A 16,632-nucleotide genomic window follows, 5' to 3' on the forward strand; every position below is an offset into this window, starting at 1 on the left:
TCACCTCGTGCGGTCTCTGTAACATAGCGTGTAGATATTTTAAATTCATTTGGAAAAAATGAATTGTCAATTTAGTGCTATGCCAATACTGTGTGGAGATAACTTCGGTCTACGAATTGGGTGATATCAAAATTTGTCCGCTGTTCGATCTGAGCTAGCAGTATCACTGGACACCGATAGACTTACCTGAGTTCAAGTGAAGGGACTCAACACAAGTTATATTGACCATTGAAGCCCACTGTGCGTGCGGTTAATCTTGACGTAGTATCTGAAAGTAAATAACCCTGATCTCAATATAGGAATATTATCTGAGATTTTGAAAGTGTCGTTACAGGATACTCATGGCCCATTACCATGTGTTCCCCTACGAATAACTTGGCTGTTTCTTAAGGCAAATAGTTAAGTATGTCGTAGATTAACACCCGTATTCATAGTCCTTTCTTGAGGAACAAGGATTCCTTGTTCTCACTTCATGTTTCATGAACAAGGAATCCTTGTTCCTCAAGGAAGGACTATGAATACGGGTGTAAGTCACACATTTGGCCGGTCAGAAGCCACGGTCACTTACCAATGTAATTTCAAGGATTGATGCACGAGAACTGAAAAGCACATGACCAGGATCTCAAACAATTGAATTTTCTTCGAGTGACCCAAATCTTTCGCAAATATGCAAAGAGTGTCAGCCCTGAGTATCGTTTTAAACGCAACATTCTCTTCACCCTAGGAATTGCCGAACAGCAATGACAACATTGTTAGATCGTAGAAAAAGGTTGAAAAGTGAATGGACTCCACCGTTATTCATTAGGAGGTCATAAAATCATCAAGGTTTTGCATATTCACGCTTACTTTTATTCTTTGTTACGATGGTTCTAAAATGAGGTTGTAAAATGATTTCACGTCGGCGTTTAGCTGTATGTATACCACAATTCTATTGGTCGAGGACAAGACAGATTCTGACACGGTATAATTTTTGCCCTTCTTATTGCTATTCTCCAGTCACCCTCTTTATTTCCCAGTACTTAATCTATTAGGCCGAGCCTAATCAGCAGCAGCTGTAAACAGGTCTTTTTTACCAAAATAAAGGTCGTCTAACATTATGATGTGAGTTCTTATTTCACATATCATAATTGCAAGTGTCATTTGTACTCTTATCTTTCTATAACCATATTGAATCTTTATCGCCGACTAATACAGTAGGCTGATTTATATTTGTGACTTAATGGAATAAACAATTCATCACATTAATTGTAAAATAAAATCTTATTCTGATAAACTAACCAGAAAATGATTAATTATCTGGATAGGTGATAATTATGATGGTTGATTTAATGAACGATAATCGTAGTTAGGTAAAGATTTCCACTCTTATACGATAAGTTACTCGCTCTCATTTTAATCGTGAAATTTGTTTTTTCTATTCACACTGTTATTAATAACCTTATTATGGCGTAAGTAGTTCTCGTTAACGAATCTTTCACAACTCGCAAAAAACGTATTTACTGGAGTATGTGAAAATTAACTAGCATAACTCTCTTTGAAGGCTTGAAATGTATTGAAGATACTATATGTAATATTTATACATTACGATCATGAATCTTCTGTGAATCAACGACTATAATGATAGAGAGCTACTTTTGCAATTTTCACAAGTTACAAAAGGCCAAAGTGCTATGTTCTGTATTACACCTATGAAGATAGCTTAACTAAAGGTCCCCAATTAAATTACATTGCACGGTTACAACCTTTGTTGAAATTACGAACGGTACGTACCAGAGTTACACTTAATGGTATCTAGCCTGAGAAATATGTTATGCTTCGTTGAATAAGAAGTTATTGATTGCTCTTGTATTCGGAAAACAGTGAAAAAGTTCAAAATAATACATGATAATTGACATTTACAGCCTTCATTCCATCTGCCTATTTCCTTTAGTATACACCAATTGAGGACATGAGGCAAGTGGCATCATGTGACGAATTCTGCAAACGACAAAGTGACCGCATAATTGTCATGCGTTCGAACGTTTCCCTTTGTTTCTTTTTATGGCACCGAAAACGATAATTAGACCGCCATTCAAATTACATTTATTTGTGTTTATACAGAAGATATGGATAACAGTTTGCATTCGGAAAGAATATAATTGAATTTTGATTCAATCATTCCGAAGTGCTCGAATAGTCTTGAATCAAATGAGCTTGTCGAATTGGGATGAGGAACTTTATCTACCAAACTTGTTTGGAAATTTGAATAATGAAATGACTTCATTGAATTCTCAAACATATGTATAGTCCCCTATCGGCATATATCGTGATATGCACCTCAAATTTTCGGAATACATTAACTCTTGGTACTCATCGTCATGTTGGCCCAATCTGGGAATTCGTGGAGATCGTATATGACACTTCCCCAAGTAGGGAATCCGATAGTCAGCACTATCAACGTAATTACACTTGGACCTATACCCGCTATCATCAAATCCTTGGTTTTAATGTGTCCGGCCGCAGTTGCGATGGCATTTGGCGGTGTCCCGACTGGCAGATGAAACGAAAATGAGCAACACAAGGAAGCTGGTAACATCAAATACAGCGGATGCAACTTGATCGATACGCACTAAAAACAATCAAACCATAAAATTATTCGGTTAGTTGATCGCATTGTAACGTTGAATACTTGGATGATTTTACCTCCTGTTCCTTAACGATATTCTTGCTATACTTATGCACCAGGATTATATCTTCGAATGACAGTAGATTGGACGAAGTTTAAGAATACGTGCAATTACAGAATTTACGAAATTTACAATTCAACACATCTTAAGACTGACTCCAGAATACCCTTGGTAAACTTCTCCACTCAGCAGATACAGCAAACTTTGATAAGATTATCTCATCATGCCAGGAGACTCCAATACTTCGTTCATTAAAATGCGACCATAATTATAGGGACCATCACGGAGGAGCCCGATTGTTTTAAACTACTCATTCGTTATCCTTGTACGCATATATTATAGCCATCAATATAAAAATATACTTCTTCACTCTCGTATAACCTTCAAGATTTCTGCATCTGCAAACATGAACTATGGCACGCTGTATCTTAGAAATAATCATTCGAAGTGCAAATTTACATAGGACTTTTTTCTTCCTCATTAAATTACTCAGTGGTGGCTATTTTTACAATTTTTTAAAATACTTTGGCACGCTGTATCTTTGGTATGATCTTTCCGACAGCAAAGTCGTGCAGGAATTTTGTATTCCTCGTTCCATTATCTAATGGCATCTGTTTTTACATTTTTTCTAAAACTGATCCAGAAAAACTGTAACACTTTTTTGACAAACTGGTACTGTGGTACTAATACATCAACTCCCTCAATCACAGAATGTGTGTGCAAAATTTGAAATATCCATACATAGCCACCACTAGATAATCGAACGAGGAAGAAAAGTCAGGTACGACTTCGTTTTTGAAATGAACGTACCAAAGATACAGCGTGCCAAGGTATTAATTTATAAAAAGATGCAGTTTACATCGAATTAAAAAAAAAAAATTCGAAAATAGCTGTTGCTAGATGATTTGACGAGGAAGAAAAAAGTCCTGCATGTCGTTGCTCTTGCAATGATGTTTCCCAAGATACAATGTATCAAAGTTCATTTTCGCAGATGCAAAAATCTTGGAGTTCATCTCATCGTTAGTCAACTCTATTTCCCTAGTATGATTTCTCATATGGACGAAATTGTTTTTGTATTTTTTTTAGCTATAATGAGTCCTATAACCGTCAACTGAAGTGAGTACTGTTATACCGGTGAAGTAAAGTAATTTGACCCGTCATGAGCTTTATTCCGTACATTCAACGGGATAGTGTTTTCTGCACCACAGATGTAATGAAAATTCAGTACTATTCTTAGCCATGTATTATATATAAATGTAGGTTAGTAATAATGTACGATACAATTGTCCACTTACCAATTCAGCAAGTATCGGTAATATAATGTTGGCAATCGCGACGTTCGAAGTCAATTCTGTAATCATCTCAGCCATGAAACAAACGATGAATAAAATAACTACTGGATGCAAATACCGCAGGCCAGTTAATGCATTTCCCAGTAGTGTCGAGAGTCCTGAATCAGTACTGCCCACAGATAAAGCGAAACCGCCGCCAAGAACGAACATGAGACCCCAGTGCATTCTTGTCTGAATTAATTTCCAGCTTATCAATCCGGGAGTCGGTTTTGTTGGACGTTTGCTGGGGTCTTTACTGAACGAATTGAGAAAGTCTAGATTTGCGGGGATTATGAACATTAAAAGCGTGACGAAAATTGCTGAACTGGAGTCCTTGAAGGGCCTGGAAATACAGAACAAAAATATATGAAAGTATGTGCATCAATTCATAATACTTTTATACGTAACACGGTATGAATACAGACGAGACCGGTAGGTGATACGAAGTAGAAAAAGTGTTCATATTCTTGAAATGAAATTCCATACTTACATAGAAGTAATGTATGTGGGCCACCCGGGAACAAATCCAGGTTTTCTGAAGAACCACATGAAAATGACTAAAACGAACAGAATTGCAACGCAAGATTCGTGCCACGTGATTGGCCCTAAGTCCTTGTATTTTTGCTGAATAACGTTTTCGGCAATTTTTTCACCCTCCCGGCCAATATTTATATCCTGAGCATCCTTGCTGTTTGGCCTGAACATTCCCATGTACATAATTTGTAGCCATATCCATATCAAAAAACCACAAATGAGCATTGGTGGAACAGCGTAACACATCCATTCCGAAAAATTGATGCCTGGACTATGTGGAAACCGTCTGAAAGTTAAATAATTCTTCATCAGCCAAATATCTCCGATGAGTTATACGTAACATGGTTTGAGGTATTTTCCGTACAACTTAATGAGAAAAAATGTTTGAAAAAATGAAATTAACGCCACGTGTTAGCGGTGCGAATACACTTACCCTTCGTAAAGTCCTTTAAAAGTTAAATTAGTTCCGCTTCCAACTACTGTACCTGTACCACCTATACTAGAGGCGTACGATGCGATCATATAGTACGTCATCGTGGCACGGGTTGGTTTCTTGGCACTAAAAAAAAAAGGTGCGATACCAATTTAAGAAACAGCCTTTCAATATCCATTAACTTCTTAACGGCGTTTATAATAATCTCCATAAGTGGTTTGTTGCTCCATTGAAACGATACTGTAAACTGCTGCTGACAACTTCTACTGTAAGCCTATACTTAAAAATTCAGGATTCCTTCGAAGCAATGACTGGAAATTACTTACGGCTCACCACCTTCGGCGTTTTCAAAGTCGTCTTTGTCTTCGATAAACATAGCGCCGAGTCCTTGCTGCGATGAAAACAATAAGGCAAGATTAATAAACAAGTCAGAATTTTCGGCATACGATTCTGTAAACTGAGCATAACTCCGCTTACATTTTCCATTTCCATGAGCACAGTATTAATTATTGGAATCATCATAGCCGTAGCGGCGGTATTCGAAATCCACATAGAAATGAACATGGTAACCAGAAAAATACCGAAGGATAACCTTGGAAGAGTACAAGAAAAAATCATTGTTTTTTATAATTACACAGGATCAGTTCAGCATTCACATATTAATTGCAATTGCGGGATCTAATCTCGCTTTCAAATATTACAAATATCGACACATGATACGCAAGTACTTGAGATAGTTGAACCGGTTTCCGTTGCCTTCGGTAAAATTACAACACATTTTCATTATCGTAAGTAATTGCCGGTGAGGCCTAGAGCGTAAGTTATATATTTACCTCCTATGACCGCATCCAACTACCTTAATGATCAGGAAAGCAACGCGCATGTGCAATCCTGAATGTTCAATTGCAACGGCAATGATAAGACTTGCGAGGAACATCATTGTGGTATCGTTTAAATAACACTTCGTTGTATCGGTTGTGTTCAATATCCCCATTATCGGATAAAGAAAAATCGGCATGAGGGATGTGATTGGAAGCGGCAGAGCTTCCGTCACCCAGTAGACCGCCATCATAGCAACGACGTACAAACATCTGTACATCTGTGTAAAGAGAAACGAATTTTGTTGCAGTAACGTTGTGATATTCTAGATTTGATAATGATAAAATAACCGCAGCAAGAACCGGCTGGGGATACTAAGAAACGGTTACGACATTGATATCGATCAGAACAACACGTATTACGATTACTGGGTGTGTGTAAGTGAACTGAAAAATCATGCAATACATTAACAAGTTATACATATTCGGTGAAGCTAATTATGTGAATATTTTAACTTTCGCTCACCCGTTCATTGTTGTAAATTATTATAGGAGACAGAACTATCGGCCATGTTATTACAACAATGGATCGCCAGTATATGACAATGAATCGAAGTAGAAGTTGTCGGAAACTCGCAGCTTTCCTAAATGGTAAATAAGAAAAATTGCTGGTTGAGACATGGGTGGAAATGAGGGATAAAAATAATCACAAATTAATTGTCCAAAACGAACCTTGGAACAGACGTTTCCAGGCATGGTTCTTTCTCCGCGGCAGCTTCAACTGCGATGATATCCTGCTTTGCAGTGCTCATATTGGGTTTTATTTAGCCTGATAAGAAGAATAATAAGGAATGAGCTAATAGTCAGAGGAAATAAATATTTTCATAGCTACAGTGTTTAAGAATGTGTTTGTTCGTATTTTCGTTCGTTATTTTTAAGAAACATCAATCCTCATTTGACATTCAAGTCGTCAGGATTTGCTTTGAAATAACCATATTTTCAAGAAACTTCTATCCTCATTTAACATTCAAGTGGTAAAAATTTACCTTGAAATAAGCATGTTGTGCATTGGCATTCAAGTGGTCAAGATATAACCATTTTTCAAGGTAGGCAAATCTCGACCTCTTGAATGTCAAATAAGTAATTCAAGTTTCTTGAAAATCACGAATGAAAATACGAACAAACATTTGTTACGCGTCTACGCGTTTTCTTCCTTCTTTCACTTGCGAATGCGTCGGTGGGACGGATATATAAATACATCTTGTTACATGTCGCTCCGCGTATTGCGAATGCAACGACCCACGTGACCTCGCATTTTTCTGAACCAAAGCTTTATAAGCACACAATGATGCCAGAAATGAATATTCCTTTGTCTGATAGAAGTGACGTGCGAACTTATTGATTGTAGGTATATAACCTTATAAGAAATAATCAACAGTTTGTTACGAGCTAAAGAACGCGTGTACAGTGATGAGGTTTAACGGCGACTGCCCCTTAAGTTCAAAATTAAGAAGTGCTATCTTAGAAAATGATGGAAAGTGGATGAAGTGTGCAGAAGTATTTGACGCTGATTATCGAAAGGACAAAAGGTTGGAAGGTTTTGGTTCATATAAAAATACGTAAGAGCGTTAGCGAGGAAAGGAATCTGCAAAACATTTTCAATGAATGGGACGAGGATGAGGCTTTGCAGGTATAAGGGACGGTTGAAATAGAAGGAAAGTTTTCAAAATGGAGGATGGTTGAATATACGAGTATTAGAAGATATGCAAGATTGCGAAACGTTGGAAGAAAATGGAGAAAGATTTGAATTGGGGAAATACTTTGTTGTACAGTATTGTTACGAACGTAACACACAATAACAAAATCAAGAATTGATTGTTAACCAACGTTAAGTAGGCCAACTTGAAAGAGCCAAGGAACAAATAATAGTTTGAAATCGTTAATTTGGTACATCTCGGACCGAAGTACCGGATTTTACGACTGTGGCGAATGAGTCGGTTACGCGAGGAATGCCACCTGGTAATTTGCAGTGCAAACTTCCGAATTAAATGTTTACACTTCGAATCGATGGGACGTATAATTCTACGTATAATACTAACGCAATATGAGAAACAGTGCGTTATTTCGCGAACGTGATTTTCCATCATATGAAGTTCACGAAACATATGTAACAATTTTATTGTTCACCTTTGACATGTAATGCTAAATATAGTTATCAACCCGCTCTTAACTACATTGAAATCAATACTGCCACTTCATGTATATAAATTATGTTAAATATTGTAACAAGCTTTGAAGCAAAGGAAAGATAACCAACCGGAGAAAGCAAAGACAAACATAGAAAATAAAATAGACCCTTTCCCAACGGTTGTTCAACTTTCAGTTCATTCAATTCAATATTCATTTTCCGACACACAAGTTTAGTTTAATTGAATTGCAAATACCCACCTATTGGTTGCACATAAGCAATTGCGCAGTTGTAAAAACAAAGAGTAGCCAAGACCCACTTTCAGCGATTTTCTTTAGTCGTAAACAAAGATTTATATTATGAAGATCAAATTTCATTCGTGAGGTTCATTGGTTATCATCGAAAATAGACTCATTTCTCTGCAAATTCCCGAGAACGGAAAAGTAGGAGAAATATTTGAATATTTGTTTCCTCCATATTTAAGAATTAATTACAAGTTGAACACTTTAGTCTGATACTTTAGGTTTTAGAAATTGTCAAGCAAATATGCACTCTTGGATTTATCTTGTGGATGATTACTACTGCAATTTTTAAATTCTACGATATTGAAAGTCCGCATCGTACGGTGCAATAATCTACACTGCACTTCAAATCAATGTAGGTCAGTCACTTTCGTATAAGAAAGGAAAACCGTAGATGTTGATTCAAGAATCTAATTAAACGGTTAAGAAGTAATGGTAAAGTATTTATTCACTGTATAAACACGATATAATAGAGACAGTTATAGGTATAAGTATTGAAATATAATCGCCTTGGCTTTCGTCGTTTTCTTATTTCCTGTAAGACTTGAAAGTTAATGTTCGACTGACGAAAAAAATTTCTTCGTCAACGGTTCTGCCTACCGCGTTCGCTAATTATAAACACATGCGCCTAATCGAGTATGATGACAAATTATACGACATTGATGACGCATATACCTATGAAACGATTATCGCTTATGATTTTGATAGACTACAGCTAATACGAATATACATGTATAATTTTCAAGCGTGTTTTTCTGGCCAAACTATCTATGTTCACTACAAATACGGGTATTCGGTCACGTCTCAATTATTTTCCCGAACTAATGTATGTCCGAATTCCATGGTATCTAGCAGTCAGCATCGCTTCTCGTTAAACAAAAAAGACGAAATGACGATTAATAACACTAGTAGATAAGCTAAAATTAATGATTAATACTTAGATGAATTACCTTCCTTATTATATACACAATTCACGTCACGTACACCAGTAGTAAAGGTTATAACTAATCTTTATTCGCACCATCCCAGTATAAAAATAGCACTTCGCGTATAAAAACATATGCGATACCGTGCGACATGATGTATAGATTGTAGTTTACGAGTACAAAAATAGAACATTCACGATACTGTTGAAGGAAAAAATTCCAAAGTATGCCACGTGCAGAATAACGGTGCACCACCGAAGCAGTCCGATGCAGCAGTGATGGTTGGATAATTGGGGTGCACCTTCCGCAGGTGCCTGAGACCTGGAGGCGTGTTTCTTTAGGACCATATACCGGGTGATACGAAAGCGAAGTAGGGGAAAGTTGAAGCGGTGGATGGGTGTGCGTGAACCTGTCCAAAACCATATGTATAAAGTGCCGAAAGTGTAAATTGTCACGTGTGAATAAAGTTTCCGGACGAGACCGAATACACGCCGCCTTCTAAACGGTCATACCGTGCCGTTTTCATAAGAAGATTTTTAAGAAGCGATTTCGGCAATTGAGAAAAATTAGATGTGGTCCAATTACAAAACATTATGTGAATTATAAAAATGCGCAATTCTTATGTCATTCGTTTCAAGGATAAGGATGTAAAAGAATCCAATAAAGTTGGGAATACGGCTAATTTATTTGATGGCAAACCGTTAAATGCTCATTATGCTATCGCTGGACATTTTAATCGCACTCACTCAATTTATGATACATATGTGTATTATGTATAATATGATTTTATTATACCGCAGCAGCACGAAATACTTATAATTCTCGACACGTCTCATGCTATGTTTAACGACTACAAAGTATCAAATAATTAATTTGGATCCACAATGCACTGAAGACCTTGGATTGAAATGAAAACAAAAATCCCAACATAACATGATTTCCCGGGAAACAGCGATTTTAATCATCTAATCAGTAGACTGCAAAGCTGCAAAAATTCAGCAACGGTAGGAAAAACAACTTTAAAAGGAAAAACAAAAACACTGTTCATATACTCTGAATACGTATACCACCAAATGATGTGAAACTTCGTAATTACGAACACCTTCGGAACTGAAAATATCGTCCGTTATTGAGAAGTGTCCATTATTTAAAACAACATTAACGCGTTAATCAGGTTGCTGGATATTCTTAGACTGACCGTTGTAAAGAGGTGTCCGTTATTGAGAGGTGTCCGTTAAGTGAAGTTTCACTGTACAGCGGTTATAGTTTTATCTTACCGAGATATGTTAATCGGGTTGATTTCCTATGTAAAAAGATCAAGCGATTGATAACACGCACTGACGACGGTTGGATTGCAGTCAATAAATTCAATGGAATAAAATAGCAGTGTCAACCTTATTCCGTTACAGTCGGTATGCGTTGGTCTATTGCCAACGTAACACAATCGATTGTTTTGTTCGCAAGAATACAAAACAATAACCATTAGTGATGGAAAGTACATACAATGATTACTTCCGGAGGAGAGAAACTCAAGCTTAAGGGGGTGCCCTGGTCGATTTCGACGCGACGTATACATCAAATATCGGAGTCTACGTATCTCAAATACGAAACCGGGCTTAAGGCAGTAAACCCTGCGCCGATTGAAACCCGTTATAAAAAACGACACCTTACCTTAGTCGCTAGTAAAAATAGGGAGCCTCCAGACCCTTAACCATACACGAACGAGTTTCTTTGGTCTTCACAAGATCACAGTCATTTTATTGTACTTATTAACAATCCGAAAACTAAGTGGAACTATAAAACCGTAGTGCTGTATTATATACAAGAGTGAGCGGCGAAGGACGTGTTGCTGCTCTTGAGAGCAGCGAACAGCAACTGTCCGGTCAGTCCTCGCGGCGGCTTGGAAGTCCAACCACCTCCGTTTAACGTTGCATCGTACTTTTGCTTATGCCTAATTACGCCTCCCACGCTCATCGTTTGCGCCATACAAAACGGGCGGAAAATCCACTCACAAGCTCTGTCCATTCGTAACACATAATTATACAAACGTTTATCGTCCTCGGACGGTTACTCTTGTGTAACATAAGAATGACGCTCAAGTTCCTCTCGAAAATTGGAGAAAAGTCTGACAATGAATATGTTATGATATATAACAGAATCTGACGAACTTGAACGAAATACTGAACCGTCCTTACTCCTCGATCCTCGACCACATGCCAATCGTTTTTGGCATATCCGCGTTGAGCTTCTCTAGTCACAGAAGTAGATAAACCGAGACGCGGACTCGCCTAGTAGACTAATTCGTCAATTGAACGTGCACAGAAAGAACGGTCAAGTGGAGAGAGATGCGATGAAGTGGCATATTGACATTCATCGTGCAGTTCTGTATTATTCTATTCTGCATGCAGTATACGTATCAGAATATTGAACGTGCAATTTTGAGGAATGTTATCTGCACAACCACCAGATTTTCTCAATGTCGCGGTCATTACCGAGCAGGGTTCCTTGCATTTCGAAGGCTGTTGTATGAGTGACCGGAAAATGTAACTCGCCGACATTTTTATACACCATGAAAATATGTTTTCGATTTCAGCCAGACTCGAGGCGTTGCGTTGTTGATATACTCGTACGAATGAAACCGCGATGGGAATGCAAATTTGTACATGGAATAATAAGGCAATATTGTGATTTACAGTCGGCTTGAGTGTTGCTGTTTTTTTATAAGCCAATTCCGCTCACCTTCGATTCGGAAAACAAACCGGCATAATTGAAATCAGACTGAATAGCCGATGTTTTTAAACAACAGCATAGTTGGGAATATGTTTTCTAATCCGTCTTTGCAAAGACAAAGTATCGGAAACTTCTACACGGCTTACCGTCGACACGGAAAAGTGCTTGTTATTATGGGTGCTTATCTGCTCTTCGGCTGAGATACAAGTAACGTATGAATGTGGTTGCAGTTGAACTTTAACCTCCAACTCCACAGAATAAATATCAACAGAGCTCCGTGCTATCTTACCATATTCAACGAATCTTTCATGTCAAGTTAGACGAGCGACGCGATCGTGTTTTGTGTATCCTTCACCCAATCAATTTTGCATTAACAAAATGTTTGATTTTTTTATCGTAGCGTTTCTCTAAGCAGACATATACATTCTCAACTATGAAATTCAAGGTCATTCTCAATGAAACACTGTTAGCAGAAGAATAGATTTTTAACAATTTCTGTTTCCACACTTGGTCAGGGTTATCTTTGGGGATTATTTCCACAGATCGACACATTCAGATCAACACCTTTGATATGCATCATATACTGCATATCAAAGGTGTTCATTTGAATGTCAAAATCAATATACAATATATATGACATGCATCATATATTCATGTAACATCGGCATACTGATTATAGCCGATAAGATATGATTTTATCAGCTATTGTCCAGTTTCTCCATGCTCTACTCGCAGTTGAAGAATTGACCAATCGACCCAGCCATTCACAGCGGATGTCAATCAATTCCTCTATACGTAAGTTGACTTCAGGTTTGTAAATTCTGATCCCTTATTGTTAGTGGACAAAAAAGGGCCAAACAGCAAGCTATATACCTACTTCCTTCTTACAGCAAGAAGAGAATTCGGAATGAATACCGAAAAAGGACAAAACTAATACGAAGATGCTGCAGTCGCGAACAAGTTCTTGTGAATGCAAAAAAATTTGACCTGATTCACTGTATTAAAAATTAATCGACGTGCTATGCGTTGACACACTTCACCTTGGCCTCAAGTTCGACATGATTGCGTTACATTCAAATATCCAATCACCGAACGAAGAAATTCAGTTGACTCGATTATTTATAAACTGATATCGTAGCGACGGCAGAAGGTGGGGCGATACGAGAAAGGACTCATGTTTCAGATCTGGCGATTTCTTCGTTTTTTTACTTTCGACCATTTGTTGTCGCTTACGGAATTCAACCTTGATACACCTCCCCACTGACTTTGACCGCATCGGCACGCAGATTACTGGATTCACGAGGTTTAAATCAGTATAAAGAAGCAAAAGATTGATACGGGATATGGTGTACGAAAATAAGAAAAGACTTGCACGCTACATATTCACGAATTATTGATTCATGGCTATTTGCAGCAAGGAATACCCACGGAATTTATATGACATATTGTTCATACAGATAAACACAAATCATTTTTCCTAAATCTTTTCCAAAACATACCCAAGTAGCAAGTCAGATTACCGTACAAACAGCTATTTCAAGAATTTTGTTTTATTCTAAAGACGCTGTATGATGGGATTGTTCTCAATGTTGCCTACAATATACGTATGAGATTACACTTTCTATAAATTCTCATTTTGTTTGCTACTTATTGTGTAACTTGATCTTACGTATCCAGAGCCTGCTTATCATCAAACCTCTGCTTTTATGTAACAGTATAACATCAAGCGACATCAGTGATTCGGGAAACCGTCACTCGATGATCACCCCACGTACTATCAATAGTGTCACTATGAAACCACTGATCGCCTACTTCTTCAGAGTTACTATTATCTATTCGGAAACAATCCCCACCACTTGAACGACCAACTTTAATTTAAACACAAACACCTCAAAATCAAACGCTTCCAAAATATTCATAAGTCGGTTAACTGTACCGGGAAAAGTTGAGGAAACCGCAATAGCGATCGCAGCCTGCGTCTTAACTTGGATTGAATCAATCTTTGATTTCTTCGAGCAATCAAATGTTCGGTTTCATATGAACTGGCACGTCGTCATTGCAACGACTACGTCCTTGTCGTTAAATGGGGATGGATTGAACAAGCTCGTTGTCAACGTACGATTGGAGGATGAGATATTTTTTTCATTTTACCGCAATGTAAGATATTGTGTAATCTATATAAGTTAATATTCTGATTGCGAAAATTCTGATTTGCGATAAAATGCGTGATAAAATGTCTGAGTAGTCCCTGCTCGAACGATGGAGTGGCTAATTGTAACTTCTGGTTGAAATGGCAGGATGTGTGGATTGTTACTTGAATATCTTAACATAATAGTTTTCTGAAAATGGTCCTCACAAAAATTAATCTCTTCTCTTCTCTACAAAGGTATAAAATTCATAAGTATAAAATTCAATGTCTTTCTGACTATCTCTTCGGATGTTATCTTATAACTCCAGAACTGCTGAACCGATATTAATTCTTTTTTTTTTCTTTGTACAGCTACGGCGTCTGCTCGGGTTTTATAGGCCATATTTCGTTACAAACAGATCAATAGTTTTGAAGATATAAGGGATATTTGTAAGCCAAGTCAGGACAGATTATTACACTTATGCGAACGCTGACTAAACTCTTACAGATAGAGGACAGTTATGCTGAGGAGTTTTTAATGTTTCGACAGGCTAATTTTCACTTCATGAAACTGACCATTAGGTATCGAGTTTTATAAAGTTCAAGAACAGCGAGATTTCTAACCAATGATTCCACTTTTTTGGCGATGGCTATGTATACTAAGTTCCAGCTGAAAACCGGTTGGTTTGCGGTTGGCTGCAGTTTTTTCTTCAAGGTATCATTACTGAATCAATACTCTTTAGCCGTTTATATTTTGTCTTACAAGCTGAACGTGTTGTTTTATATATCAGAACATGCCGTTATTCAGAGAATGCATGAACATTTTGTCTCAAGCCTAAAGTGAGGGCATCAGTTTAGCCCCATAACCAATCAAGCATAATCAACTATTTTCGTGGAAAATTTAATACGCTGCGTAGTACAACCGAAGATGCAGAGCATTTTGTGCCCGTCCAATCTGCGAAGAGGCATCCGTATAATATCTACTTATGTAATATATCGCTAATAGCCTATTAGTATATATTGTAGTTAATCGAAGTAATTCTTTGTACAAATTGCAATTAGTAGAGTACTGGAGATGATAGATTGGACGTCCGTCTTCTTGATAAACGATTCGTCTGACATGCGAGAGATTCATGCACAATTTTTCCTTCGCATTATCAATCTTTGCATCGTATTTTATTTATCATGTGCATATATTCTTCGAACTATGTTAATGGTATACGTGAACAAGCGGCATTACTTCGCTTCAACCGCGGTATCATAATTATCTTACGTGTCGCATGCTCAAAAAAACACCTATTCCGATTGATGCACTTAACATTGCGAGTAATTATCTTGGACGAATTGAAGAATCGAATTTCATGTAGCTTCTATCATTTATGTGTCTAAAGTGTACTGCGAATGTGGATTGTCAATTGATTTTATGCTGATGCCATATTAAACTTAAGATTTGTAAAACGATACTTTGCATATCTCAGAAAAAGTTACAAGGCCGGCTATTTATTCCCAAGGACAAATCATCGCACAAATGAGTGCCCATACATTATCCACTTAGTACGCACCGTGCAGCATGTCACGACTTCATTTACGTTGTCGGATAAAACGCAATATTTTTACCACATCCGGAATTTGATTACGATATGCATCAAAAACAACTTGCCTAACTGTAGTTAACCACATTCAATTTCTGTTATTGAACTTACTAACTTCAATAAAAATTCATTTCACGTATCAAAGCGGCGTACTTTTATAAAACGCAGATCAGTGCAATTACTTTGTCAATGCAGCTTGTGAACTATTTATCAGAATGTAGATTTCTCAATTGAACTATCAATGATCTGTAATCAGCAATGGTGAGTATGTTTTGAATAAGATATTGTAGCTATTGCGTTTACATCAAACAGCAATACGCGTTATTTTCGGTTTTCCTGTTTTATTACCACTTAACGATCATTGATTGCGTCATTATTGGTGGCAACGTCTGTATCGTATTCGTTAAACATTAAAATATTCACTTCTCGGTGAGATCGCATAATTAAATAATTGGTATGAAGACTACACAGCGAAGTTAGATACTCTGTCTAGGTCTAAAGTATATTTTCTCGCGAATCGCAAACAGAATATCCGTTTTCCTAGAATGGTACGTGTTGACATTGATATCCATTAGATTTGAATATAACTGCGGATTTCTATTATAATATGTTAAAAGACATCTTTACAGTTAATTGAACCATAATTCCGATGTGATTGACTTTGTTCCATACTATTAAAAAACAAATATTCGTTTCGATCTGACATTCTTAGCAAATAATACGTTCACCGAAAATATTATTATATATAGCAAATATTGATAAATTAGTTCATCAACGTGTTCTGTTTATGCTTGCGTTCGTTTTTCGCAATATGAATGCAATTACACCGAGTGAATTAAATAGTGCGTTGACAACATCACATGACGCATTATAACGTAAAAGTGCAATTGAGCTGCGATGAATCGAACCTTATTACATCAAGCGTTGTATATTCTGCAGTCAACGCACCAAGGCTTAATGCCGCGTTCAGATTATATCACTCAG

At 37.2% G+C, this 16,632-nt stretch overlaps 1 protein-coding gene and 2 long non-coding RNA genes across 7 annotated transcripts; 2 read left to right on the forward strand and 1 right to left on the reverse strand.

Moving 5' to 3' along the window:
- Positions 1-833: 833 nt before the first annotated feature.
- Positions 834-14,003, reverse strand: LOC124215310 (protein I'm not dead yet-like). Of its 5 annotated transcripts, none has more exons than XM_069134667.1 (10): positions 13,865-14,003; positions 6,515-6,611; positions 6,309-6,426; positions 5,798-6,063; positions 5,442-5,556; positions 5,291-5,355; positions 4,965-5,090; positions 4,488-4,817; positions 3,962-4,340; positions 834-2,608 (listed from the first exon to the last, which is right to left on the reverse strand). In XM_069134667.1, exons 2-10 carry the CDS (start codon positions 6,592-6,594, stop codon positions 2,336-2,338), a joined length of 1,752 nt encoding a protein of 583 aa, XP_068990768.1. In that variant the 5' UTR covers positions 6,595-6,611; positions 13,865-14,003; the 3' UTR covers positions 834-2,335. The 5 variants fall into 5 exon arrangements, with proteins under 5 accessions (XP_068990768.1, XP_068990771.1, XP_046474502.1 ...); XM_069134670.1 differs by lacking the exon at positions 13,865-14,003 and adding an exon at positions 13,598-13,836; XM_046618546.2 differs by lacking the exon at positions 13,865-14,003 and adding an exon at positions 10,870-11,099.
- On the forward strand, positions 6,052-7,616 carry LOC124215315 (uncharacterized). Its single transcript, XR_006882325.2, has 2 exons — positions 6,052-6,220; positions 6,335-7,616. It is a non-coding gene; the product is annotated as an uncharacterized lncRNA (long non-coding RNA).
- Positions 14,004-14,203: 200 nt separating the features above from the next.
- On the forward strand, positions 14,204-15,078 carry LOC138190695 (uncharacterized). Its single transcript, XR_011176744.1, has 2 exons — positions 14,204-14,314; positions 14,429-15,078. It is a non-coding gene; the product is annotated as an uncharacterized lncRNA (long non-coding RNA).
- Positions 15,079-16,632: the final 1,554 nt, after the last annotated feature.

This window comes from Neodiprion pinetum, chromosome 3 (assembly GCF_021155775.2).
Source record: "Neodiprion pinetum isolate iyNeoPine1 chromosome 3, iyNeoPine1.2, whole genome shotgun sequence".
In the NCBI taxonomy this organism is placed as follows: Eukaryota; Metazoa; Arthropoda; class Insecta; order Hymenoptera; family Diprionidae; genus Neodiprion; species Neodiprion pinetum.